At 47.1% G+C, this 25,894-nt stretch overlaps 7 protein-coding genes across 7 annotated transcripts; 2 read left to right on the top strand and 5 right to left on the bottom strand.

Annotated features, from left to right (window-relative positions):
• Positions 1-1,567: 1,567 nt before the first annotated feature.
• RhiXN_10310 (uncharacterized protein) lies at positions 1,568-4,313 on the bottom strand (the record flags this gene model as incomplete). The annotated part of the gene is made up of 7 exons (XM_043330126.1): positions 1,568-1,609; positions 1,672-1,876; positions 1,942-2,078; positions 3,414-3,545; positions 3,629-3,792; positions 3,870-4,032; positions 4,119-4,313. 7 exons carry the CDS (start codon positions 4,311-4,313, stop codon positions 1,568-1,570), a joined length of 1,038 nt encoding a protein of 345 aa, XP_043184223.1.
• A 1,068-nt stretch (positions 4,314-5,381) lies between these two features.
• Positions 5,382-7,561, top strand: RhiXN_10309 (RCC1/BLIP-II protein; the record flags this gene model as incomplete). The annotated part of the gene is made up of 7 exons (XM_043330125.1): positions 5,382-5,435; positions 5,509-5,896; positions 5,957-6,105; positions 6,161-6,172; positions 6,227-6,340; positions 6,397-6,501; positions 6,572-7,561. The coding sequence occupies 7 exons, from the start codon at positions 5,382-5,384 to the stop codon at positions 7,559-7,561; spliced, it is 1,812 nt and encodes a 603-aa protein (XP_043184222.1).
• Positions 7,562-7,904: 343 nt separating this feature from the next.
• Positions 7,905-12,495, bottom strand: RhiXN_10308 (cytochrome P450 family protein; the record flags this gene model as incomplete). The annotated part of the gene is made up of 14 exons (XM_043330124.1): positions 7,905-7,976; positions 8,033-8,129; positions 8,189-8,629; positions 8,689-9,157; positions 9,213-9,398; positions 9,453-9,555; positions 9,603-9,661; positions 9,717-9,873; positions 9,929-10,023; positions 11,188-11,435; positions 11,546-12,011; positions 12,065-12,250; positions 12,303-12,405; positions 12,460-12,495. The coding sequence occupies 14 exons, from the start codon at positions 12,493-12,495 to the stop codon at positions 7,905-7,907; spliced, it is 2,718 nt and encodes a 905-aa protein (XP_043184221.1).
• A 1,095-nt stretch (positions 12,496-13,590) lies between these two features.
• Positions 13,591-15,671, bottom strand: RhiXN_10307 (cytochrome P450 family protein; the record flags this gene model as incomplete). The annotated part of the gene is made up of 12 exons (XM_043330123.1): positions 13,591-13,665; positions 13,727-13,743; positions 13,816-13,822; positions 13,879-13,959; positions 14,018-14,207; positions 14,300-14,315; positions 14,374-14,838; positions 14,895-15,077; positions 15,132-15,240; positions 15,302-15,360; positions 15,412-15,568; positions 15,627-15,671. The coding sequence occupies 12 exons, from the start codon at positions 15,669-15,671 to the stop codon at positions 13,591-13,593; spliced, it is 1,404 nt and encodes a 467-aa protein (XP_043184220.1).
• Positions 15,672-16,808: 1,137 nt separating this feature from the next.
• RhiXN_10306 (uncharacterized protein) lies at positions 16,809-20,116 on the bottom strand (the record flags this gene model as incomplete). The annotated part of the gene is made up of 15 exons (XM_043330122.1): positions 16,809-16,864; positions 16,919-17,010; positions 17,065-17,185; positions 17,250-17,298; positions 17,358-17,441; positions 17,498-17,553; positions 17,613-17,623; positions 17,676-17,827; positions 17,880-17,970; positions 18,229-18,251; positions 18,317-18,481; positions 18,546-18,637; positions 18,696-19,321; positions 19,374-19,643; positions 19,701-20,116. The coding sequence occupies 15 exons, from the start codon at positions 20,114-20,116 to the stop codon at positions 16,809-16,811; spliced, it is 2,304 nt and encodes a 767-aa protein (XP_043184219.1).
• Positions 20,117-21,198: 1,082 nt separating this feature from the next.
• Positions 21,199-22,142, top strand: RhiXN_10305 (allergen protein; the record flags this gene model as incomplete). The annotated part of the gene is made up of 7 exons (XM_043330121.1): positions 21,199-21,322; positions 21,378-21,433; positions 21,497-21,577; positions 21,637-21,685; positions 21,748-21,868; positions 21,943-22,034; positions 22,090-22,142. 7 exons carry the CDS (start codon positions 21,199-21,201, stop codon positions 22,140-22,142), a joined length of 576 nt encoding a protein of 191 aa, XP_043184218.1.
• A 1,370-nt stretch (positions 22,143-23,512) lies between these two features.
• RhiXN_10304 (cytochrome P450 family protein) lies at positions 23,513-25,862 on the bottom strand (the record flags this gene model as incomplete). The annotated part of the gene is made up of 13 exons (XM_043330120.1): positions 23,513-23,621; positions 23,670-23,816; positions 23,878-23,985; positions 24,043-24,057; positions 24,122-24,191; positions 24,261-24,453; positions 24,511-24,524; positions 24,605-24,728; positions 24,797-24,939; positions 25,004-25,125; positions 25,187-25,393; positions 25,462-25,600; positions 25,658-25,862. The coding sequence occupies 13 exons, from the start codon at positions 25,860-25,862 to the stop codon at positions 23,513-23,515; spliced, it is 1,596 nt and encodes a 531-aa protein (XP_043184217.1).
• Positions 25,863-25,894: the final 32 nt, after the last annotated feature.

Below are 25,894 nucleotides of genomic sequence, written 5' to 3'. Positions count from 1 at the left end.
TATCGTGTACTGTCTTTACTTTCTTATTACAACGTTTCTTTCATAGTATAAATACATTCTATTTTATCTAACTCTTTCTACAGATTTGATCGTGGTTTAAACTCAAATTCGAACGGCTTGATTTTACTAGAGCAGCAATTCAAAAGTCAGCGGACTGCAAGAGCCAGCGAGGTGAGTCAACTTACAATGAGAGAGCATTAGCACCACCCTCTATTTTGGGAATAATTTCCTTTCTATTATGATCCAGCTTCTTTGCAAATGTGAACGCAACGAAGAAACCATAATAAAAGAGATGCTTCAGCGAAATGAAGCCCAGGACATTTCTTATACTCAAAAAATAATAAAAATAAAGATAAATCAGACCAAGTTCGCGACTACTAGGAATAGGGGATCCTGCCTTCGTCCCCACCCAAACCCTGGGAAGGAAGGAGCTTCTGGACTCGAGAACCGATCAGGATCGAAAAATTCGGGACTTTTATATGCATCGCTATTACGATTCATTGCCCTTATTGAAAGCGTTATAGTAAGCATGGCGTATATTGGGCCCGGGAGAGCATTTACCAAGAGTTTGCCATACTGTTATAATACGCATTTACCATCAGTCCGTTGTTAGGTTTATATAAATAATAGAAGTAATGTAAACGATCACGTACATTATGGTCCCCTTTTGGATGTCGTATCCCTTGTAACTATCGTCCCGAATACATACATGTGGAATACCTGTCAAAAATTATTCGAATAACCTTCAATGAATGCACCATGTTCTCCGAAAGCAAGCGAACGAACCAGTCGGGCGCACAGTATGCCATCTTATTACCTCTAGGCAAATTTGATTTACGTACGGCAACCGTTCGCGATCTATCATGGTCGGCAATGTGAACGGGCCTAGTACAGTGTCGATTTCTCGTTATGCTTTAGCCTGTATATCTGGATTAAGCACCATCGCGGCAACGAATTTTGTTAAGGGAGTCGATGTCTAATTTCATAGCACAGGTAAGCAATAGGGGGGGTTGCAGTTTGAGATTTCAGCACCGTATCAGTTCCACCTAACAACTAAACATCAGGCTATAATCGCATATGCGCATGTTGGCAATCGTAATATTTCTCACCTCCGTATATGGCCATAGCAAGCTCCTGCAGGAAGTCTCTCTCTCATCGGGACTTAGCCCTGAAATCAATTCATCACCCTCGAGCAGATATCTCAGCACCGAGGGCTCCGCAATCCCTGCTTCCTGTCGTGGAGGTTTAAGTTACCAAGTGATTTCTTTTCCACACGTCTATACATACTATTTGACCTTTTGTCCACTCATACGGGGCCTTTAAAGCCTCCTGTCTATGCCTTCTCCATTCCCGAGCCGTGCGTTTCCATCCCACTCCCGGAAGTCATTCCGGAACATATTTAAGAGCGGGAAATATTAACATAAAAGTCTACCGTATCCAAACCCATTTAATGAGTAGAAGAGCGATTATTATAAGGTGGAGCTCACTTGTAAGCATCCCAGAGTCCATTAAGGCGAGAGACAGACAGTTGGGTTCTCCGTAAAGAACGGTCGTTTTCGTTTCCAGTCTATATACATATGCAAGCCGAAACATTGTCGACGCCAACGTGCTGGATATTTGCAGTCGTAGGTGTGAGCTGAGTACGTTAGTGGAGTGCTATTTATCACGTACAAAAGAGCTCATGCTCAACGATCTCAAAGGCCTGGGGTTGAGTCGACTTTTTAGCATACGACGAAGCAATTGATATGCTTGTTCTTCCAGTAATTTATCGAATTGCGTGACTGCACGAGCGTTGAGCCATTTGTTCATCATGCGTCGATGGTGTCTCCATATGTCATTATACGAGCAGAAGGCGGGGGTTCTAGCAAGGTCGAACCTAGTCAACAGGGAAACAACAATCAGCGTATTTGTACCGTCCGGTCAGATTGTATGGGGGCCTACAAGTCGGGCTCCTTGGCGAACGTTGGGCAGAAACGATCCGAATATATAGCCGCACGTTTCCCAAGGAGCTCTTGTGCGTCTTCGGCTGAGTTCAAAACAATTATATTTCGTCCAAATACCTCCAAGTGTAATATCGCCTAACGAGCTAGTGAGTGTCTGTAATACTTTCAACACAGCAATGCAGTACCACCATACTATTTAGTTCTTTCCCAAGCTCCGTGTATGCCTCATGCTCGAACCCAGATGGTATTGATAATAAGTTTCCGATTATGGGATATGATTTAGGTGATGGTGGATGTCGCCGCTTGTTACGTCCCGGCAGCTGGTCCCTACCAAATAGTGCAAGACCAGCTGCAGACACCGCTAGCGTTACATACAATACTGTGCGAGTATCTACGGCGTTCATTGAGAGGGTGAAAAGAATAGCACTTTTGGTGTTCGCCATCCATGAGCTCAGCTAGGTTTTAAAATACTTAGAGTATCAGAAGCTGGGTCTATCTCCAATGCTGGAGTGTATGAACTAAAGCTGTGCATCTGTGAAAGATCCAAGACCCCCGCGAATAAATAAGTCTTCCCGAGCATAACAAGAGAACGATCATTTAGTCAAGGAATAAGTCTATATATCACCGGCAGTAACACGATTCTCGTAGGTTATTGGCCATCGTGGTAAACCAGCGAACTGCAAGGGATGCTGATATACTTGCTATCATGTACGTTGAGATAATTAGGATATATGAACAATGACCCACTTGGGAGGGGCTGTGTTGATAGGCGCTCCCCGGGCAAAACCCAATTTGCTTGGGCGGCGCGGCACGGTAGACTATGCCAGTGCTTACGCTCGGGGAGCCTTCTCTATCTCCACATGACTGCTTATCACCTAGCACTCTGTGCCATCTTGGGTGCATATACTCCTAACATAGACAAGACCCCTTGATAGCTAATGAGATGTGGAGCCGCCGAAAGCTCCGCGAGTATATGCATCAGTCGAGCTGGTGTGCTGCGCCGCGTCGTTCAAGAGAATTAGGGTTTACCTCAGAAACTAGTCTTTTACTGTCGACTCTCCAGAAAAGCGTGTCCGAGTAAGATTCAAGTAAAGTAAATGCCAATTGTAATAAAACTTCTTGAACCTGCACACTTCTGGTACGCATTCATGAACGTGTTTTATATAAAAAGCGACCAACTACAAAAGAACAAACAAAATCAAACCACAAGACGAAAAAAAAAGAACCAAAAGGACTAGCCGTTCAGTCCAAAACCGAAAGTTCCCGCAAGCAGGGCACCTATCACTTGTACATCCCTATGATTTCAACATTCAGTACAAGAAATTCTACCAATCATCGAGACAATGGCTTACAGTACTTGGTCGTATAAGGTACCGAAATGTTGCATTCGGAGTACACTACAGTAGTAAAACCCGCCATGAGCATACAGCGCATACAACCCAAAGTACCACCCCCATCATCATCACTCACCGATGCAGGAGGCTGACCCGACTTGGTATCAACCCTCAAAACAGTACTCGCGAGGGTACCACCGACCGTGCCTCCCAAATTCTGAAGCATCAACCAGTCCACGTTGGAGCTTCCGGCCGGCGAAGGTATGTTCTGGAGCCCATACGAACGGTGATGAGTGTTTGTGCCCGCAGTAATACCAAGTAGAAGAATAAGAAAAAATAAATTGGACGTACGCCAAGTTTCTTGACGGCCACGAATCCGCTCGGATCCTCCTTTTTGATCCCGGCGCGAAAGTCGAAGACGGGAGTCAGGCCTGTGCCGTTTGTTGTGGGGTTAGGGATGAAGTAGTGGTCGCCGAGTACGAGAGGTGTGAGGGGTACAGCTTTCAGAACCGTTTCTGTCGTAATAACAAAAAAAAAGTTTACAAGGATTAGGAAAAAAGAGGGGGAGGGAGGAGGTATGTGAGAACCGTACCCATCTTGGCAACGAGAGCCTGTCCCCGATCATTGCGCGCAACCGAATACACCATATCTTGAATCCCAGGAAAGAGCGGGGTATTTACCAGACACGAGATGTCGAAGAGTTTGGCGACTGCGCCGGAGGATGTAAACGTCCCCGTCGAGCCGCATGTATAGTTCTGCGCAATATTTTGAATATTAGTATGAAGCCGAGGGGGAGGAGGGGGCGGGGATGGGTTAGTATCAATGATTAATTTGACATTACCTGAACGCCCACGCCTAGAGCGATGTAGACTGGGTTACCGGATGGGACTGTTACGGCGGTTTGACCGGCTGGAAGGTTGAATTTTGCGTTTGAGATAGGGCATCCGGTGAGTTTGATACCTGGGGGTGCGTAGGCTGGAGCAGCCGATACCAGAACCGAGGTAGACAAGATCGCAAAGAGAGTCGAGAAGAGCATAGTAACAGGGATCTTAGTATCTGTGGTTAATTGAATGAGAATCAAGATCTGCTCGCAGAAGTCCTATCAAAGCAAAAGAAGAAAACAATAAAAAACCGGCGTCAACGACAGTCGAGTGGGGAGAATTGAAGAAAGGAGGGCGGTTGGGTTACTTGGCACCCCATCGCCTTGTGCGCCGTATATGAATCTTTCTGACGCCCGGTTGCAGCACCCTTTAAGAGATCAATGGAGATATCCGCCAAACTCAGGCACAGTGGTAGAATTACAGGCTCAGCCCGAGAGGAAGCGTCCGGTGATCTACATCCAAAAATAGTGGGTACAGCCATGATCGCCGAGTGTCCTTGCGAGCTCGACGTCCTGTACTCCAAAACTAGACATGAGTTGCTTTTTACTGGTACGACGGTCGGCACATTGTTGCGCTTTGCGTGATTATAGACGCATACAGTAGAGGCATGCAGGTTGACCCCAGAGTGTAGAGATCGCCGAGTCATCCGATATTGATAGGATTGGATCAGGGTGTGATTTGAGTTGCATATATTTCCATCATGATAGGACCAGTATCAGCTGTTGCATCGTCGGACTAGGCTTTATGTAGCTTGATGGTCTGCCCGGGAAGGCCTTGTTGTGAACCAAGGAAAAGAGCTTTGGAATATTTTCGATAGTCTCGGGTACGGTAAATTGGAGGCAGCGTTCAAGAGATTCACAATCTTGAATTGTTTCTCCGGAAGTAGCGATTCTTGGGATTCTATGCTATTGAACCGAATCCGGGGAGACGCCTATTGTGGCGCACTCTTTGGTTCAGATGGAGGTTTCGATCTCGTAAATAAGCTACGGCGCTTGCTGCCCAGTGCAACGATCACGTGATACAGGATAGACAAACATTTGACCATTGTGCCTCGTGTTGCTGCTCTCTGTCTCCACCCTGGGCTACAGATCGTCATTACAGGGTGATATCATGCCTCCGCGACGTCTGTCTGTCTCGGTCGAAATTCCTGTGCCTCCCAAGTCTCCGCACAAACAGCAGCCAAACAATGAGAGCCCATCTATATCGAAAATAAAGGTGCTGGTATGCCGCCACCGGGCAAGAAACGAAAGCGAACGCATGTATGGGAAGACGAAGAGGTGCGTTGGGAGTGTGTACTTTTTATTCTTTTACTTTATCAAACTAACTCGCATTGACTTGAATGTGATACAGCCACCTACCAGCAAAACGCGCCAGTCGTCTCGGCCCCCAGCATCTACAGCCAGTGCTCGAGAGCCATCGACACCGAAATCGGCACGTGCATCCTCGGTAGCACGGTCTGTGCGAGCACCTTCAGTAACACGTTCTGCCCGAGCCCCATCCGTTCCCCGTTCCACCCGCGGAGCTTCTGTGGCGCGCTCAGTTCGAGCCTCGTCGGTCCCTCGTTCGCGCGCCGGTTCAATCCCCCGGTCCCCTCGTACCCCAAGGAGACTTGCCCAACTCCCACCGCTCAAGAAACCGCCGTTCAATCCGCTCCCTGTCGCACAACCACCCACCCGACCTGCAATGCAGCTCTTTGTTTTTGGAAATGGTGATATGGGGCAATTTGGCTTGGGAACAAGTGCGTGAACGGATATCCAGTACGAATGCTTCGATCTCGTGCTGATACTTTTCGATACAGATGTACTTGGAGATATCTCACGACCGCGTCAACACGCTTGGTTCAAGGAAGCCATCGACGCTGGTATTCTTGGCACAGCACCCGGAGCAGGAATCGATGCATTGTGTGCAGGAGGCATGCATACCTTGGTTGTTGACGAAGTTGGACGGGTGAGTCGATGTTATAGTTCTGAATAGTCGAACTTGACTAATTATTCGCTCCAAGGTTTGGTCGTGGGTATGTGGACCTGGAATAAACGTTAACCTAGGACTAAAATCCCGTACTGGTTAGGGAATCAACGATAATGCTGCATTGGGGCGACCGACCGTAAACGTGACTCACCCAGAGCGGCCAAACGAAGTGGTAGAAGCAGAGGTATTAGAAACAGAGCCCATGGTCGTAAAGGTACGTCCCAACTCTTAACCAACACAGCGACCAAACTCCAATTCTATATTCCATAGACCCTGGTAGACGAAGAATTCAGAGCCGTGGACGTTTGTGCTGGCGATTCGATCAGCGTGGCCCTAGGCGAAGGAGGAGCTCTACGGGTATGGGGAAGTTTCCGAGTAAGTCTCCTTTTACACCAACTCGTATCACAACTCGAGCCGGACTAATCAATCACGCACGTTTTGCCAGTCATCCGACGGCCTACTCGGCTTTTCCCCAAACGCACCCCGGGTCACGCAGATCCTGCCGACCCTTCCATCCAAACTCGCCTCGGAACGGTTCACCCAAGTCACCTGCGGAACGGACCATGTGCTCGCGCTCACCTCCAAGGGCGTCATCGTAGCATGGGGCAACGGCCAACAAGCCCAACTCGGACGCCGCATCATCGAAAGGCGCAAGGTCAACGGTCTAGTCCCGCACCGCCTCGCCCTCCGCAAGATCAAATCAGTCGGGAGCGGGAGTTACCATTCGTTTGCGGTGGACCACAAGGGCGACGTCTACGCCTGGGGGCTCAACTCGATGCGCCAGTGCGGGACGGGCCTGGACGAAGATGTCGTCACTCAACCGACGCTCGTGCCCTCGCTCAGCGCATCCGCGCTCGGATCCGGAAGACGCGTGGTCGCGATCGCGGGCGGCGAGCACCATACCATTTTCCTTGTCTCGGACGGGACCGTCTACGCGTGCGGGCGGTGCGACGGGTTCGAGCTCGGGCTGGGTTCGGACCATCCGGCGATGCGGGATCTCGAGGAGCGCAAGGAACTAGGCCGGAAGCAGGCCGAGGAAGAGTGGGTCAGGAATGGGGGGAGTTTGCAGGAGATGCCGCCGTATATCGTTGACGAGTACATTTCGGAGCCTGTCCAAGTTTTCTTCCCTCCCCCGCCTGGTTCTTCGTCGTCGTCGTCTGATCCTTTTGATCCCGATGGTCCTCCTGTTTACGGAGACGCGACCACAAGAATATCGGCCATCTCGTCTGGGACTAGGCATAACCTTGCCATCTCTGCGACAGGGTACGCCTACTCCTGGGGCTACGGTAATCAATGTCAACTCGGTCTGGGTCCGGACGTCGAGGAACAGCGGGTACCCAAGCGGATTCGATGGAAGGGTGGAGATGGCTGGAAGGTGCTCAAGGGAGCTGCGGGCGGCCAGCATTGTTTGTTGGCGTGTATACCCAGGGAATGAATATTGGTTAGGATGCCACTCTTGTATTTATTTAAGGATATTGCTTGCATGTACACTCTGTTAATTGAAGCAGAACTTGTGGAGATAAAAAAAGGGGTGCGATTCTGAAAGTCCAGGACCCAGTCTCGGACGTGCCTTTGCATTTGTGGCACTGGTAAAATAGCTGAATTATTCTTTGTTGAGCATAGTTTATGTTGAAGCGAGTGCACGATGTTTTCAGTACTTGGCCCGTCTATTAAAGCATGGGAAGGGGGGTAAAACGGGAGTACATGCACAACCCACACAGTAGCTTAACTATTTACACCAATCAACAAATCTGATATTTACACTGATGGAATGCTTATCATATCTTGCGGCGTTTGATCATCACATCGCAGTGAACCGCGGTGCGAATGAACCCTTCATGGTTGGACAGCTAACACAAAGATTAGCGACAGTATTCGGTGAAACATGCTTGAAAGTGAAATCTACCTTGGTAGTAGGGAGCCTTTCTACATCATAGCGTCGGATAAGCGTAGCAGCGGTGAGCATGAGGTTTATATGCGCGATGTTCCGGCCAATGCAAGCCCTAACAGTCCCATCACCATTAGAACATACAACATCTCAGAGTGTATTGATACTACTGACCTAGGTCCCAACGAAAAGGGCACAAAGTACTTGTTCAGCGAGCTAGACTTGTCACTGAGCCATCGTTCGGGTATAAACTCTGATGGATCATCCCCCCACACACTCGATCGGTTGGTGGTATACGACGGAACACTGATCACGCTCCCTGCCTTGAACGTCTGGCCCGAGATCGTGACCGAGGTTCCGGGCGGGACCACGCGCGGCAAGCCGGTAGCGACGGGCGACTGTATGCGGAGTGCCTCCCTAATACAGGCATCAAGGTAAGTGAGCTTTTTGACGTCATCGTAATGGACAACTGCTTCGTAGGGTGGAGGCGTGAGATCTTGCTTGCTCTCTGGCTCCTTGGATGAGTCGTAAGGTATGTGTTGGTCGATTTCAGCTTGTAGTTGACGTTGGATCTCTGGATGGATCGCCAAGTAGTAGAATAAACAGCCGAGCGTACTGATCAACAGTAATGCAATCCTTCAGTTTAATGGCAATTCATATAAGATATTACTTACTTGCTTGTAGTATCACTGCCCGCAATCAGCAAAACCGACGCCTCTGCCATCAATTCTTCCTTAGACAAGGGGGTACCATCATCATCTTGAACTTCGAGAAATTTGTCGATTATATCAATGCTTCGCTTTCCGTCCTCTATAATCTCTTTTGGTCCTCGCTTGATCCTAGCTTCTAGTGAGGTTTTGACAAGTCTGAAAAAATTAATCCTGTCGAAAAGCCCGACGAGATTCCATGGCAAGAACAAGAAAAGTTTGTGCACCCACGAAGGGAATACGCCAATTGACACGATTGAGACGCCTGCTCTTGCTATGATCTCGATTACAGGTATCTCGAGTGTTCCTCGCGTCGTCTCTCCTGATTCATCAACAGATTCGATCGACAACGTGGAGTCCTTTTGAGCCTTGACGAGCCCAAACGGAGACCCCAGAGCAAGGTCACCAATAATATCAAAAGCCAAGTAGGAAACCTCTGAACATTCAATTAAGTTAGGACTACGCCTACGATAAAGCGAGGGATGACCTACGAGCACAAACATCGATGACAGCCCGCCCATTGTTTACGGCTCGATTGGTGCTCGAAACTTCACGGACGGCCTGCTTGCATCGCAAGTCCCACTGCGCACACAGCTGACGAATGTGACTGCGAATGCGAGGCTCGAAAGCGAGGGAATTCTGGGCACTAAAGATGTTGGCCACGCGTTTGCGCTTTACTGAATAGGTATGATTTTAATTATCCCAGCCAACTAAATAGGCATATCACTCACTCAAATGCTCGGCCTTGTCGCGTGTATTGAAGATATCACACTTGGGGCCCAGTTTAAATGTGTTGTAAAACTCGGATTTCAAAAGTGCGTGTCCATAAACAATCTAGAATAATTAATATATGGGTGGCTACAACGTTCAACCAAACTTACCTCGAGAGAATCCGGGTCAGCAACGCTGATATGATTTGGTCCCAGTCGTACAAATGTACCTATCGAAAAGCGAGATAAACAGACACGTTTACTTGGAGAGCCGGGCAAACACACCGTATTTCTCATGTAAACGCTGTACTATTTCGCTGTGGCGACCTGTATGTATAATCATGGACATCCACCAATTGGTAAATCCTGCCAGAGGTGGTCCCGGAAACCGACGACGGTAGTCATAGGGGTCGAGCAGGTAAGGAAGTCCATAATAAGCAAGCTGAGGCCCGTCATTATGAGCCTCGTTTTGTAACTCCAAGTGCAAGATGACCTACCACTAGTGCTGCTAGAGCAAGGAAGTATTGACCAAGTTGAATTCGCTCGGTATCCATGATTGTGAATGACCTTGGGGCCTCGATAACTCGGACCTCTATTATAGGGCTCAGTTATGCTGTGGTGCGAAGGGGGGTTCGGCCAAAGTACCATTTAAAGCGAAACAAAGTGACTTCATCTTAACGTTAGACTCTCAATTAGTTGGGTAACTCGGGATGCATCCCTCGTATAGCCCATATTGTGTCATTTCGGCAAGTATGCCTCAGCCATCTCCGTATCCCATTCGGAGTCGGGCTGGAGTAACGCCGATTCCAGGTTTTGTATATTCTGAATTGAACTCGGAAATCTAGTCGAAGGGAACAGATTGAGTCGAAGCTGGTCGATGATGAAGCACAACTTTGTGGCTAGCGCAGGGCTCTAAGTTCACTGGGCATCTGACTCTGGGAATGTGGGCGACTGCACAAGTGTAGGGGTTACGCGATCATCGTAGGTTTAGCTCGAGTGCATGCGTTATCCTTACGATACACCATTACTCCCCTCAACGTCACGTCCCTCTCATGTGCTCCGTTAAGACTGATTACCAACTATATACGCTCATTTGGTTTATTCTGTTTACGCATGTATCGAACCGGGCACCTTATAAGGTCCTGGATTCCAACCCACTCTCCTTGTCTTTACTCTGGACACCAATATCGAGTGTGTGTTACGACTTGTTATTGACGCGACCTTGTCGTAGACCGAGTCGCATATATACATCCGATAAGTAGAGACTTTACAACAAGTTTCGGCAATTAGCGAATGAATGTAGTGCACAACTACCAGTACTAGTGATACAACTTGATCACACCTTGCGACGCTTAATCATCACTTCGCAACTAATCGTCGAGCGAAGAAGGCCTTCGTAAGTCATCAGCTGATAGCTGTGTTACTTGAGGTTGCTACTAGATGCCAGGATGATCACCTACCTTGGTTGTGTGGAGCGCCTCGATTTTATAGCGACGCGCAAGCGTAGCTGCACTCAACATGAGATTCATATATGCGAAATTTCTGCCAATACAGGCCCTGTTGAAAAAAGCACCTCGTTCACTTTGCGATATGACGTTAAAAACTACCACTGACCTTGGTCCTAAAGAGAAAGGTTGGAAATACTTGCTAAGTAAACCACACTTGACATTCAGCCATCGTTCAGGCCTAAACTGCGCCGCATCACTACCCCAAACACTTGAGTGATGGATCGTGTATAGGGGCACACTTATTATACTTCCTGGTTTGAATGGTTCACCCGAAACTATAACCCCATTTCCGGGTGGTACTACTCGAGGTAAACCTGTGGCAGTCGGAGATTGAAGGCGTAATGCTTCTTTAATGCAAGCTTCCAGGTAAGGTAACGCCTTGACGTCGTCGTAACGCACAACTATGTCGTGTAGCCGAATGTCAAGCCCCTCCTTGCCTTGAGGCTCGCTTGATGTTTGGAAAGGAATATGCTGGTCCAGTTCAATTTGCAGTTCTCTTTGGACCCGCGGGTTAGTTGCCAAACGATAAAAAAAACATCCAAGGGTGCTTAGAAGTAGTAGAAATATCAGAAAACTAAATAACAGTAGGGCCAAAAATCCACTTACCTGCTTATGGTATCACTTCCGGCGATTAGCAGGACTATAGCTTCTGCCGTTAACTCATGTGTCGGCAAGGGCCTCCCGTCCTCCTCGACTTCAAGGAGCTTTTCCATGATGTCAATGCTTCTCTTTCCGTCCTGAATGACCTCCTTCGGCCCTCGTTTGATTCTTCCATGCACTGAGGTTGTGGCCAATTTAAAAAAATTTAAACTGTCAAAGAGTCCTACGAGGTTCCAAGGAAGGCACTGGAGGAATCGATGTGTCCACGCAGGAAACACGCCAATTCCCATCATCGAAACACCACCTCTCACTATAGTTTTGACCACTGGTATCTCGATTGTTCCCCTCTGCGGATCTCCGAATGCGTTCACCGACTCAATGGACAGAGACGAATCCTTCTGAGCTTGAATAAGCCCAAAGGAAGACCCCAAAGCAAGATCACCGATTATATCAAATGCGAGGTATGATATTTCTACGTTTGGACTAATTAGTAACTAACGCAAATAATGACGAAATGCAACCTACGGGCACAGAGGTCGATTACTGCCTTTCCGTCGTTCGCGGACCAATTGTCACCAGAGACGCCGCAAGCTGATTCCCTGCATCTCAAGTCCCACTGCGCACATAGTTGTCGAATGTGTTCGCGCACCCGAGGTTCAAAGGCAAACACGCTCTGTGCGCTAAAGATATTCGCAAGGCGCTTACGCTTTTCTATTATTTATGTTATTATTATGAGTTAAATCAATAGCCATATATTGCTCACTTGAATGTTCGACCTTGTCGGGTGTATTAAAGATGTCATTACTGGGGCCGTGTTTGAACGCATGATAAAATTCAGATTTCAGGAGTCCATGTCCATAAACAATCTGACATGGTTTAGTAAAATCAACACCGATGGGTTTTACTCAGCTCAAACTAACATACTTCAAGAGCATCCGGGTCAGAAATGCTAACATGATTGGGTCCCAGCCGCACAAAGGTACCTAGCAGAGCTTAATAAACCGATTCATTGAATTTGGACGAGACAGAAGCACCATATCTCCTGTGTAGTTGACACACAATTTCACTGTGATGACCGGTTTGTACAATTCTGGACATCCACCAATTCGTGAATCCAGCTAGAGGGGGTCCTCTGAATCGACGATAGCCATACGGGTCAAGAAGATACGGAATCACATAGAAAGTAGACTAATATGTTTACGTTGACCGTTGAATAATTTATCAGCTGGCCAAAAGAAACTTACTGTTAGAAGCCCTAGAGCCCCAATATATTGGCCAAGACCTAAAACACATAAGCCAATACTCATGGTCATTGTGACTCAAGTGGTCGTAGCTCGCTTGATGGATGTTTGTACCTAAACTTTATTATTTTGTAGTCATTCAAGGTAATTCAATACATGGGGCTATGACGTCAGGCGTTGGTACACCAATTGTAATGGTCATGGAGAGCGCTCGAGCTTGGTCCTGAGCAGCGCTCACCAGATGATATTGTTTGATAAGCTCGTATATACTTAGGTGGCAGGCCGGACACCTGAAATTTCCATATAAGATTCAGCTTCTATAGCCGGTATGCGAATGGGTAGGAACCAATAGATGCAATCAAAGCGTTCAATAGACCTGAATTTCGGGGCGCGTCACGTGATCTATATTCGATCTCGCATCACGTGATCTACAATAAGAGCTCCAAGGTACTGTATAGCTAAAGGATCGCGTCACCGATCAGCCAGTCCCTTGTGCCTTATTCCCCAGCTAATGTTTCTTCAGAACCTTCGGTCTAAGGGCCTTGCCCTAAGATATTGATTAGCTCACGAACTTCTATAGGTGCAAGTCTTTCAATCTAATAAAACTAAGAGCAGAAATTTTGAAATTAATGCGCTGTCACTTCGCGCAGTGGGATCGCAAAGATTCAAAATCCTCAGTCGTATCTAGAGCAGGTAACGCATTTATATTGGGCGAGAGAGGGCTATAGCTACTGAGGTCTGATGAGCCCACTGCTCAGTTACAGTATACTTTAAGATCGAAGAAACGTTCAAATACTACTGCTGTCACCATCATGAGGTGGTCCTCCGATGAATAGCGACTTCGCAGTGGGCCGCTCCTCGTGCAAATGTCTCGTGGATAACCATCTAGACAGATTAAAATTATTAGCATTGATATGATTGGTACAAGCGCACCATCAGCGCATACCTTTGTCGTAGGAAGCGCTTTGAATTCGTAGCGGCGAATAGTGTTGCAGAAATCAGCAATAGATCCATGTATGCCAGATTACGACCAACACAAGCCCTGTATGTTTTACACCATCAATAACGCGTGCTAAGAGATCGTCTACCATCACTCACCTCGGGCCTATAGAGAATGGCACAAAGTACTTGTTCAGAGACTGCGCATTGTCCTCCAGCCAACGTCCAGGCCGAAACTCGCTAGCATCGCTCCCCCATACATTCGACGGTTGGTCGTATATAACGGTACACTGATTACGCTTCCTGCTTTGAACGTCTGGCCAGCAACGGTGATCGACTTGCCAGGTGGAACAACACGAGGCATGCCTGTGCCGACTGTGGAATGAACGCGCAATGCTTCTTTGACGCAGGCATTGAGATACGGAAGACTCTTGATATCGTCGTAATTTGCTATCGCATCGTATGGTGGAATTACCAGTCGCTCCTTGCTGTTATTTTCGTTCAGTGAGCTGTAGGGGATGTGCTTATCGCTCAGATTGAAGCTCTCGCTGAATCTCCGGGTAGATCGCTAAGTGGTAACACAAAGAGCCCAGGTACTTGAAGGTTTTGGTGTTAAATGAATCAGATAACGGAGCTTAGGATAATGCTACTTACTTGCTCGTGTGTCACTTCCAGCAATTATTAACAGTAAAGCTTCTGCCCATAACTCATCAAACGACAGAGGGTTCCCATCCTCGTTTTTTGCCTCAAGGAGCTTGTCAATAAGGTCAATACTGTGCTTCGCGTCCTCCGAGTTCTTTCTGGAGCCTCGCTTCAACCTTGCATCTACTGAAGCCTGGGCCAATTTGACTAAACTCATTCGGTCTGCGACCCCCGAGATGTTCCACGGAAGTAATTGGAGAAACTTGCGCGTCCACAGAGGGAAGACGCCCAGCGTGACAATGTCGCGCCCCGAGTCGGCTAGGGTTTTGATCACCGGAATTTCTACTGCCCCTAGCACAGGCTCTCCGGACGCATCGACGGATTCAATAGATAGCGACGAGTCCTTCTGAGCCTGGATGAGCCTGAAAGGTGATCCCAGCGCAGATCCCCAATGATATCGAACGCAAGGTAGGAAAGCTCTACGTGCACTCGTATCAGTACTATGCGCAGAGTTCGAGGGGTACAAAACATACGTGCGCAAACGTTCATCACCGCCTGCCCGCTGTTTGAGACCCAGTTCACACCGGAGAATCCGCGAGCAGCCTCCTCACATCTCAGGTCCCATTGTGCGCATAGCTGCCGAATGTGACTGCGTACTCGAGGCTCAAAAGTCACATTCTGCGGGCTAAAGATGTTTGCAAGGCGTTTGCGCTTCTCTATATAACTCTGGTTTACACAAGCATCTGCTCCTGGATAATCAAGCAACTTACTTGAGTGCTCGATCTTATCAGAAGTGTCGAATACATTTGCCTTGGGACCACTTTGGAACGAACGGTAAAAGTCGGACTTCAAAACTCCGCTACCGTGTCCATAGACTGCCTATATTGTGATGGGGTTAGTGGATGGATAGAGACACTCCAAAAAATCTCAGTGAACCTACTTCAAGCGCATCTGGATCGGCGATGCTAATATGATTAGGACCCAATCGTACAAAGGTGCCTATCAAATGTTCATAGCTGAGCCCACAGTAGGAATAAGTAGACAATGTACCATATTTCTCGTGCAAACGCCACACGACCTCACTGTGATTGCCGGCTCGTACAACATTGGACATCCACCAGTTGGTGAGCCCGGCCAGTGGAGGTCCTGGGAAGCGACGGCGGTAGTCGTATGGATCAAGTAGATAAGGAGCTACATAGTAAATTAACTGAAGTAATGATACGTTGTTAAAGATTTATCGAGTCATCAAGCCGCTAGAGACTTACTGCTGCTAAAGCGCCAAGCGCTGTAGAGTATTGAACGAGATGCATGGGCTCGGTATTCATAGCGGTTTCGATTGCTGGAGCTTGGTGTGGGTCCCTTTCAGCTTGAGCGTCTTTTATATTCACAAAGCTCCAATATCCAGTACGTAAACGCTACATCCTTTCTCATACGGAAAAACCTACGTCCTCGCGCTTACATCTATCTTAGAGATGCTGTAGAGTTTTTATGTCTGACTCCTTACGAGCAAGTGCTACAAAGTTGACATTCGAATCCATAAATAGCAAATATGCAATTCAATTATTTCGAATTCTCGATAGAAGAATGGGTGGCACGCGTAGCCGATCAACCAGCGGGGTCATGCAATGACAGCACCTTGCACATAATTTCAGTAAACACACCCCATTCTGAGAGTCAATAGATTGAGTTCGTTTAATTGTTTATTCTACTATATTCTGCTTCAACAGCTTCCGTTCAGTGAGACCAATACAACAACACTTCTTAGAGTGCCCAATCATGAGCGAAGTTTGTACCAATATATGGCGCGCTCTATAGTTTCAGTACATGCGTCACTTACTGAAGCTGTTGATGACGGCATCATTTCGATGAACCTTTTCTGAACCATTAGATTTCTGAGTTAACTTGCCCGCTCCGATTGGAATTGGCAGTATGGACAATACATCTGCTACGCGCATAGGGTCTGTCCAGCCGAGCGGATCAGATGACTCACACGGGATGAGTAAAAGAGAGATGTTTCAACTGAGAGCAACTGGCAATGACTGGATTACAGGCGCTATGGGTGCTCGGTGTTCTTGATCAACCAAGTAATCAACAAATGCATTGACTTATCTTCCAGTCAAATCGATTACGTGTTGAGCCAGTCGTTTCCCGGGCCCATATACCAGTCATGAAGTTACGCTCAATGGGTAACTCATTCAATACCGTTCAGCAGCGATTTTATTTGGTTCACATCGGCAATCTGCCTATAGTAACCAAATGTGTTCAATTAGAATTCTACGATGGCCCAAATATATATACAGGACTGAAACTTCATCTGCAACAGGTTACAAAAATACATTGTTCGGAAAAGTATATTCAAGCCATTTATGTATCCAAGCAAGTAGGGGTGCATACCGGGAATCTTGCCGTTGCTGTTTATATGCGCCATTTTTCAAGTCGGGCATCGGCTAATTGGCACAGTCAAAGTAATTCCCTGGAATCACAGTCTGGCATCCCAGTGTGTCTACAAGTTGGATCAGTATTTCAATCAAACCCTTCCATCAGCACTGTTACGTACCCATAGTGAGGGGGCAGTCGGCAGGATCATCGCAACACCGAATACACGCTCTCTGGCCGGCCGGCTCGATAAGTTCGACATAGTGGTTGTAGCTATAAGCGTTGAGAATATGCATGTGTAGTATTATCAACCAATCAATTTCTTACCCGAGGCAAACACTATCCCTAGGATTCCCTAATCCACCCTCACCTCCGCTCGAATCGTACTGCCCACCTCCATCGCCCGGGTTTAATTGAGTTGAAAGTTCAGGCCGAATACATCCGGTTACTAGAATATATTTTCACTTTAGGGTCAGGGGACGAAATGTAGTTGTATATATGCGAAACCTTACATTGTACCCTACGGGCTCCATTGACCCCAGGAACAGTCGAAATTTCAACCTGACGTGCAAAACTTGATTCAATAAAGGGGCCAAAAGGATTCTGTTCCTTGAACTTACGTTACTCCAGAAATCCTGTGGGAGTTTCCCCTGTAGATTAGCATCAAAGATCCCATTCGGAGAACAGAACGTTTTCATCCCGCCCTAGTGTCATGAGATCAGTGACATCAAAGGACGGAGAAAACCGAGCGTTTTCTTACAGGAAATTCTGATGTGCCGATATCGGTATGCTCGCTGCGAGGCATAATTATGCAATCTACGAAATTCAAGACTTATGGTTAATATGAAAAGAGTAAGATTTTGCAAGTTACGGACACGTATTGACGCTTGAAGAATTTATCAGATGCGAACAGAATGGCCAGAAAACTAGCCACTTACTCAGTAATATAAACGATATTATCATTTGTCGTCCGTTTATTATTGAGGTGTGGTGCAGCCAGAGCCGTCCCCAAAAAAGTAAGCAATGTACAAAGAGCAAGTCGCATAATCGTGAAATTGATCGTAAAGTGCGAGTAGGAGGTGTAGTAGCTCTTGGCTCATACTCTCGTCAGAAGAACTTTTATATGCATATGTCTGACACACAGCACGTTCCTCTATGACGTATGAGCTGCCGCCGGCAATGACTCCAGCCTCATCACGAGCCCCAAAACAGGAAATAGCTGGGAATACTTTTCTGTAACCATTTTATTTGGGGCACTCGGGAAAAGGGGTGGCGTGGGCTGGAATGTCAATCTCATTACATCCAGCTGCATATATGCAATTAAAAATAATAATACAAATACAGTTATGAGATCAGTGTCCGTGCGGTGTCCATGTGCAAATAAATAAATCCGAATAACCCAACCAGTGAGAGAGTCTAAAAAATAATAATCATGAATCACGCGTTGCGCCATAACATCTCAGCCCCTTTCGCCAACAAATACTAGCACACAAATTTGTGTATGCATCGTTACTCTGGGTGATCGAATCGAGGTTAGAAGGACAACCGAGACGGATTGTTAATTTCATGACCAACTCACAACGACAAATACAGCCTCGGCGTCATGGGCTATTGCGGCTTTTTCAAGCAACGATGCGATATCCGGGCGTCCCGAAAGACTGGTGTCGTGCAGGATCACTTGGTTCGCAGGCAGGTTCGAGGTGACTGTGTTCCAGACGGCTTCTCCATACGTCTTCCTGTGATTCTGGATCGCCGCGGAATGGTGGTTTAGTTGCGCTGCGGCTTGCGGCTGTAAACAATGGATTTACCTTGGCGATCCAGATGAGCATAATGTCGCTGGTATGTTGTTCAATATGTGGCAAGGCGGGAGCGATTCCCGCTCCGGTGCACACGGTAACAACTAAGCTTCAGTCAGATAAAATAATTCCCGATGATACCGGAGCTCGAGATAGACTGACCCTTTTTGTATGAACGGTGCATATACATAAACCCTGGTGGACAAACACCACGGATGTAAATTTTCTCAGGTCCCCGAGTATCAAGGGCATCGTTGATCAGACCAGTCGTCCAGTCCCCAGCGCGCCCGACAATCAGCGAGAACTCGCGTTTCTCAAAGTCGGTCATCGCAACTGAAAAGGCGTGCCATTCGAAACCGTCCCGGCTAATTCGAGCAAACGTGCCGCTGCGCATGGTCGGGGCCCCGGGGAGTGTTACAACCGCGACGCTGCGGTTGGCCCGAATAGAGATTTGGGCATGGCGAACGGTGAACCAGATGTAGAAGATTGAAATGATGCAAGCGAGTGTGAGGTATGGAAGTGATGTATAGAATAGTTGTTCAGGGGTATCGAGGGTTGCGGCCTTCAGCCCTAGGTGAACGACCAGGTCTGCAATAACGGTCCAGCCGACATATCGATGTGTATATTCCCAGGCGTTATGGAATCGTTCACGAAGGGGTCGAAGAGCAAAGAATATAATAACAGTGATGCCGACTGGAAGTATGATCGAGGTGACCAAGAGAGCGATATCCAGGGTCGAATTAAGGGAAGTCGAGCGCCCAACTTCCACACTGTAGAATATGATCCAACTAGACCTGGTGTTAGAGGAAAACATCAGAAGATGTCTAGCAAATAGCTTACATGAATGTACCAAATGCACAACCAACGTGAAGTCCGCCAATAGAATGCAACATCCGGTGAGCATAGAAGCGGCGGAATGGAATCTTGCTAAACGCCCAGTACAGCCCAGCCAATAGAAGCTCGTTGCGGACGAGAACGGTAATTGTCAGGTTGACCAACGAAGCTTGAGCAATAAAATTGGTGCGAGCGGTGGATGAGGAATATTTCGAGACATGATAGAAGAAAGGAATGTTGATTACTCCAGCGATAACCCACCAGATTTGATGGGCCCTGTTGATGCATTCAATGAGCAATTACGCCGGTGTTGTAGAAAACTGAGTACCATACCATATCATGGAAAAGAGCCAGAATGGCTGTTGGCGATGGTAATCGTGCTCGATGGGCTCGAGAGCGGCAATGTCTTCAGCTAGAGCCTGAGATAGATCATTGTCGTTCGCGTCTGAAGCCTTTTCGGGGTCGCTAGGCCTCCACGAGGCTTCTTGACTGCGAATAGGGGTTGTGGAACATATGGTTGCAGTGGAGGCGATAGAGGCAACAGAGGCGACAGAGGCGTTCGATGAGTGTCCGGTGGTCAAGTATGGGTTGTTACTTCTCCGCATCGAGCGATGACTGAGATGGACGGGGGAAGGTTCCTGGAGGGCCAGAACCAGTGCGCCTTTAAGCAACTCGTAACTGGGAGAGTTACAGGAATGAATAGGCGGCGTAGTCTCTCCGGACGAAACAGAGGAGGATATGTGTGTCATGGAGTTTGTAATATAGCAGGGTGCGGAAAATGGGGAAGGTGTTCGTCGTCAGGGTTGGCACTGGCAAAGTTCGATGCTCTTCGGGACCGCAACTTATATAGTCGGGCAGGGGCATTGACAGGAGTACCTCGACTAGCCACAGACAGATAGGGGCACACTACGCAAGGGCCTGGCGGGTTTGAGTGCTCCTGGCACATGCGATGGAAGCAAAAATTCTTCCATATTTGGGCACGGGGACGTCGGGTGCAAATAAACCCCGCTCTTGTGTTCTTTGTGTAAGACAAATATAGGTAAAGGAAAGAAGATCTTACCTAAAAGTAAAAGGATAGTAAGACAAGTTCGAATAACCTGCGAAGAGCTCGATCGTACGTACAACTCCAGCCGCGAAGGTACCTAGAACACAAATAATAGGGTAATGTCTGAATAATATTCTGAGGCCATGCGGGTATTCTGCGGAGGTGTATCATCCCAATCACAAGTATTTCATAGGATTTGCACGATATCCATCAGTCAGCCTAGCGCTGGTTGGGATGCAACAGCCTCAGCGGGAAGTTATGGTACCCATATTGTGTTGGTGAGGGTAGTGTTGTGATCGACGATTTGCAAACGACCTGAGCTTACTGCTTATAAATCACCGCAAACAATAAACTTAAGGCGAGTTCCGACACTCACATGACCGTGTGACCATCATGGTTGAGGTCCCCCAGGCTGTAAAGGCCTTCTGCGTGGATGGACTAAAATATCTTCTGGGCTACTCTGGATCGTCACTTCTAGGGACTCAGCACCGCCTTGGCAACCCCTTTTGGATATTACCTGCTGCACTCGGCGGATCGTCAATATATTCGTCTCGTGGGTCAGACCAATATGATCACATCCAGTACACAAGGTCAGATAATAATACCACTCTTGTCATGGATCTAGGAATCACTCCATTCATACCCGGCGCCGCCGTCGGTTAACTTGGGACACATGATATCACGAGGGCCGATGTGGGAAGGCATGGGACGTATATAAACCCCGCCCTATGCGAATCCAACTCTTCAGCGAGCTTGCCCTCTTGTTAATACTTAGCTCTTCCCGACATGTACTCGACTCTTCTCTCCATTGCTGCCTTGGCCATCGGCGCTCTCGCTGCTCCTGGTTCCAGTCACCTGGAAGCGCGCGCCGCGCCGGACAACACCGTTTATGTCACTGATCAAAACAAGTGTAAGTTCAACACGGGCTGTATTCTGAACGTATCTCCAACTGATACCACTTTTAGATTGCATGATCATGCCCCGTGATGCTCATACCAATATTGGCGATTCCGAGCACCCAGTGCGTAAATGCCCCCGATCTCCTTTTGCTTCCTGAACTTACAACCTTATAATAATTAAATAGGGCGGAATGAAAACTTATTGTTCTTCCAGCGGGAGGTACGATAACTCCCAAGGGAAACTTCCCGACAACTTTTGGAGCAATGTGAGTCCTCTGGAACGCCGAACTTTTTGATCGGAACACTTACATAAATGAACCATCAGATCGCTTTCGCATCCGGAACAAGTTCAAGAGGAGCCCGCTATGCCCAGCGTAAGTACTCGTTGTTCTCTCATCAATTCTATGCATCTCAATCAGATCTTATCGTCCAAAAGTTACTGGGTGTATCCGTCCGGAAACTCTGTCTCGTCTTAACCCCGATGACGGTGGAGGACAATACGACTCGAGCGGTGGAGACGGTGGACAGGGGAACCCTCAGGGCAGCGTCTGCCTCGGGTACGTTTTGATATTCGGCGCTTGCTATTTTGGATCTTGGAATCTGACGGTGCGGTATGGGGGCGAATATCTAGATACAATCACTACGTCGAACTCGTTGAACCCGCGGAAAAACGTGCCTGCATCAAGTGCTGCGATAATTATGATGACTGCCCTCTTGATAAAGGTAAGTTTAGATCCTTTATGTGCTCGTTCAGTACGTACTCAATATGAATGCGTAGATACTTCCGGCTGCCCCGCTGTCATCCCAGGCAATTACTTCAACTGCGGTTAAACTGTATCAGCTTCTTTCATGGGAGGTTAAATGAGCACCAGATAGAAATTCGGACTCTTGAACGATTTTCTTTTTTTTCTTACACGAACAATTCACGAATATTTCTTGGACAACTTAGCATGTACCGTCTCTCAAAGTAGTAATTCAATTGATGCACACTTACCCGGGCAATGATTGAAGAACCTATGCATATACGATCAGCCCGGCCTATTATAGAAGGCACTGTAGTGCCTGAGATTGAGCCATGTTCTCGAGAAGATTAGCAGAATGTATAAGATTTGCTAACGGCGGCCGAATGTCTAGGTTTATCTGTATAGTGATAAACTCAGATAGCCGCGACAATTGGCCAGGACGGACTATGCCTCATTATTGCCCATATACAGTAGTGACGCGTGGGAAACGTAATCTTGAGTTCAGATGCCTTCAGTGAAGTGCATACTACCGCGAAGCTACCCTCTCAAATCGCAATCGATATCCCAAATGAGCCGAGGGATACATTCGGTTTTAGGACAAAATATTGAATCAAACACCTGTCAATCGATAACATCGATTAAATACTGCACACCTCCACTCTCGGTCAAGTATCGCAATCGCATGTGAATCTTCCGCACGCCACGGCTCACCTGTCACTTCATCTCGATCGCAGTATACATGTCCACCATTGTACTGTCTCGGGCATTCTCAGTCTTCGGGTATGCTATCGAGAATGAGCTGCCGGTGTTTCTCAGATCATGAGTGAAGCTCCTATTCAAAGGGTTTGAGTGTGCTACGTGGGATTAGTATGGAATGAGGCACACGAAGGGTAGGTTTATTGCTTAAATGGGAGGACTATTGCAGTCTTCCTCGATCTTGGGAACGATCTTTTTTCCGAACGCGTCTTTCTTGGGACAAAGAGTGAAGGTAGTAAGCATTGATGATATGACCACGAAGACTCTTGGGCGAATCGCATTCCGGGACATTTACTAAAAGTTCATGGTAAATACCCGCACACATAGCCCGCGCGGGATGTAAGATAAACACTTGCCGTCTAGCCCAACCAAAGCCAGGGGAGGCTCTCGTGAGATTCGGAATTGCCAAATGGATTGCCGAATCGGCTAATGGATTATGGCCCCTTATAATTAGCTTGTCATCTTACTATGCCTGTTTACCCTGGCATGGATTATAAGCGCTTATAATCCCACCACCTCCTGACACCTATCTCCTGATGATTGCAGGGATTGAATTACCAGGGTCTGATAGTCCACATCTTGGGAATACACGGTGTCGGTGATTAGATATTCGTATCTCATTAGATTTTCCAGGAACGCTGACGGATCCAGTAGTCTAAAGGATAAGATATACACATGATTCCACTGAGTTGTACACCCGTGCTACTTGGAAACTGATACATTTGTTGATTTGGCTGTAACATTATCTAGGATCAGCTGATTATGGTCTTTGGACCTAAGACGCAGCTCAAATTCAAACGGCTTTATTGGACTGCAATGTGTTAATCCAAATTAAAAATTGAATGTATTCTTGACTCACACAGCAAGGCTGTTACAGGAGCCCTCAATAGTGGGGATTATCTCCTTCCCCTCCTTGTCCTTCTTTCGTAAGAAGTTGAAATTAGTAAGCAACGACGAAATAGCAAGGAACAATGATGCTTCAGCAAAATGCATTCCGGGACATTTACTTAATGCGCAAGAATAATCATCTAAGTATATATAGGTCGAAGAGAAATACATGTACTCACCGCCTTCCCCATCCGTAAGTTGGTACTGGTGGAATATTCGAATCTAGAAACCTATCAGGATTAAAGTGCTCTGGGTCTTGATAGACTGTTTCATCACGAGTCATGGCCCTATCGAGTAGACAGATCGTGAACCTCAACAATCATATCTATATGACTCATCCTCACCACAGATTGCCCATTCTAATCTCCGAGAATGTTATAATAAGAGATTATATCAGGAAATACAAAGGATTCATATACTTACACTATTGTCCCCTTTTGAATATTGTATCCTTGGTAGACATCATCTTGGTAACATGCATGTGGAGGCCCACCTATTGCATACAAGTCGAGGAGTCAATGTGCACTCTAGTGGCCATGGGACTTTAATATAGAAATCTCACCAGTTGGTCCCACAGGCTGCCACCGATGAACTTCCAAGATTAGATTGCGAATGTAAGGTAATTGCGTCTCATCGGACATTGTCGGTAGCCTGGATGCATATCCAAGCACAGAGTCTAGTTCAGCCTGAGCTTTGGCTTGGACCTCAGGATTAAGGACCATGGCAGCAACAAAGTTCACGAGAGCTGTTGCTGACTATACATGTATTTTAGCTATCTCCACCAAGCGTTAGAGGCAACAGGGGTTCCTTACCGTACCCGTGCCGCCTAGGAGGCAATGGTCATAAGTTAGAAGGTGTATTGTTAGAATACCTGTACTTCCGTTGATCCTAAATAATGATTCTCACCGAGAAAGAGGACATAAGCGAGCTCTTTCAGCTCCTTATCTCGTTCTTCTTGAGACAAGCCTTGATCTATTTTCTCATCCTGCAGCAATGCGCTGAGTACCGAAGGCTCAAAATTGCCTGATGCCTAAATGACAATGGTTACACGATCATTAGCCAAATAGCTGATATCAGATTCTATTATCCCTTGCTCACCACTTGATTCTTTGTCCATTCGTATGGAGTGTCAACAGCACGGTTCTTATGCTCTCTCCATTTCTTTGCGATTCTTTTCCATCCCGCGCCAGGTAGCCATTGAGGGATATACGAAAGCGCTGGGAATGCATTGACCAAGAAGTCTGTTATGTGTTAAATTTTATTAGCTTTGAGTATCGCTGTTTCAATCAACCTAACGATACATACTTCCCATCATGGTAGCAGCAAAAAGGTTGTCTGACGCTTGAACAGCATCCAAGAAAAAGGGATCCTGGTCGCTTTGGATGTGGTATCCGTATGCCAGCCGAAATGTTGCGGACGCCATTGCGCTGGATGGGACGGGATCTCCTTGATATGCCATTAATAATTGCGTCTATCAAATACACTTACAAAAAGAATTGATGTTTAACCTTCTCGAACAGCTCAGTACTTCCAGATATATCATGGATGCGGCCTAACATTGACCTGACTACGTCTTGTTGGAGATGATCGAACTGCCGAACAGCACGTATGTTGAGCCAGTTGTTTACTCTTCGACGTTGGCGACGCCAGAGATCAGAGTACGGTAGCATTCCCGCGAATCCAGACCAATCAAGTCTAAACAGTTGATCAGGTAGGCTTCTAATAAGTGGAATACATAATATGTTTGATAACCACTTGCTTACAGTGTAGGATTCTTCACCATTGGGGCACAAACTCGGTCGGAATAGATAGCTGATCGCTTATCCAGCAGGTCTGAAGCAGCTTGAGCCGTGTTTAAAACAACAAGTGACTGTCCCATCATGTTCATGTAAACAATGTCACCTATCCCCATCGGCTCAGTTCTAGCACTTATAAGTTTTTATGGACACACAAACTCACTGTTCAGCTGTTTCCCGAACTCTAAATATGTCAGATGGTCCAAGCCAGGGGGAATGGATAGCGCGTTCCCCAGAACTGGCAATGTCTTGGGTGAGGGAGGATGGCGAAGTTTCCGACTAAATACTTTCAACCAGTAAAATTGTATGAAGGTGAGACTAGATGCAGTGAAGGCTACTGTGAAAAACAAAGCTATGTTGTCTACCATCTCGATGTGATAAGTACGCTATGGCATCAAGT

Source organism: Rhizoctonia solani, chromosome 11 (genome assembly GCF_016906535.1).
Source record: "Rhizoctonia solani chromosome 11, complete sequence".
NCBI lineage: Eukaryota > Fungi > Basidiomycota > Agaricomycetes > Cantharellales > Ceratobasidiaceae > Rhizoctonia > Rhizoctonia solani.
Note: the sequence above shows the minus strand (reverse complement) of the source record. Positions and strands in the feature narration are given on the sequence as shown.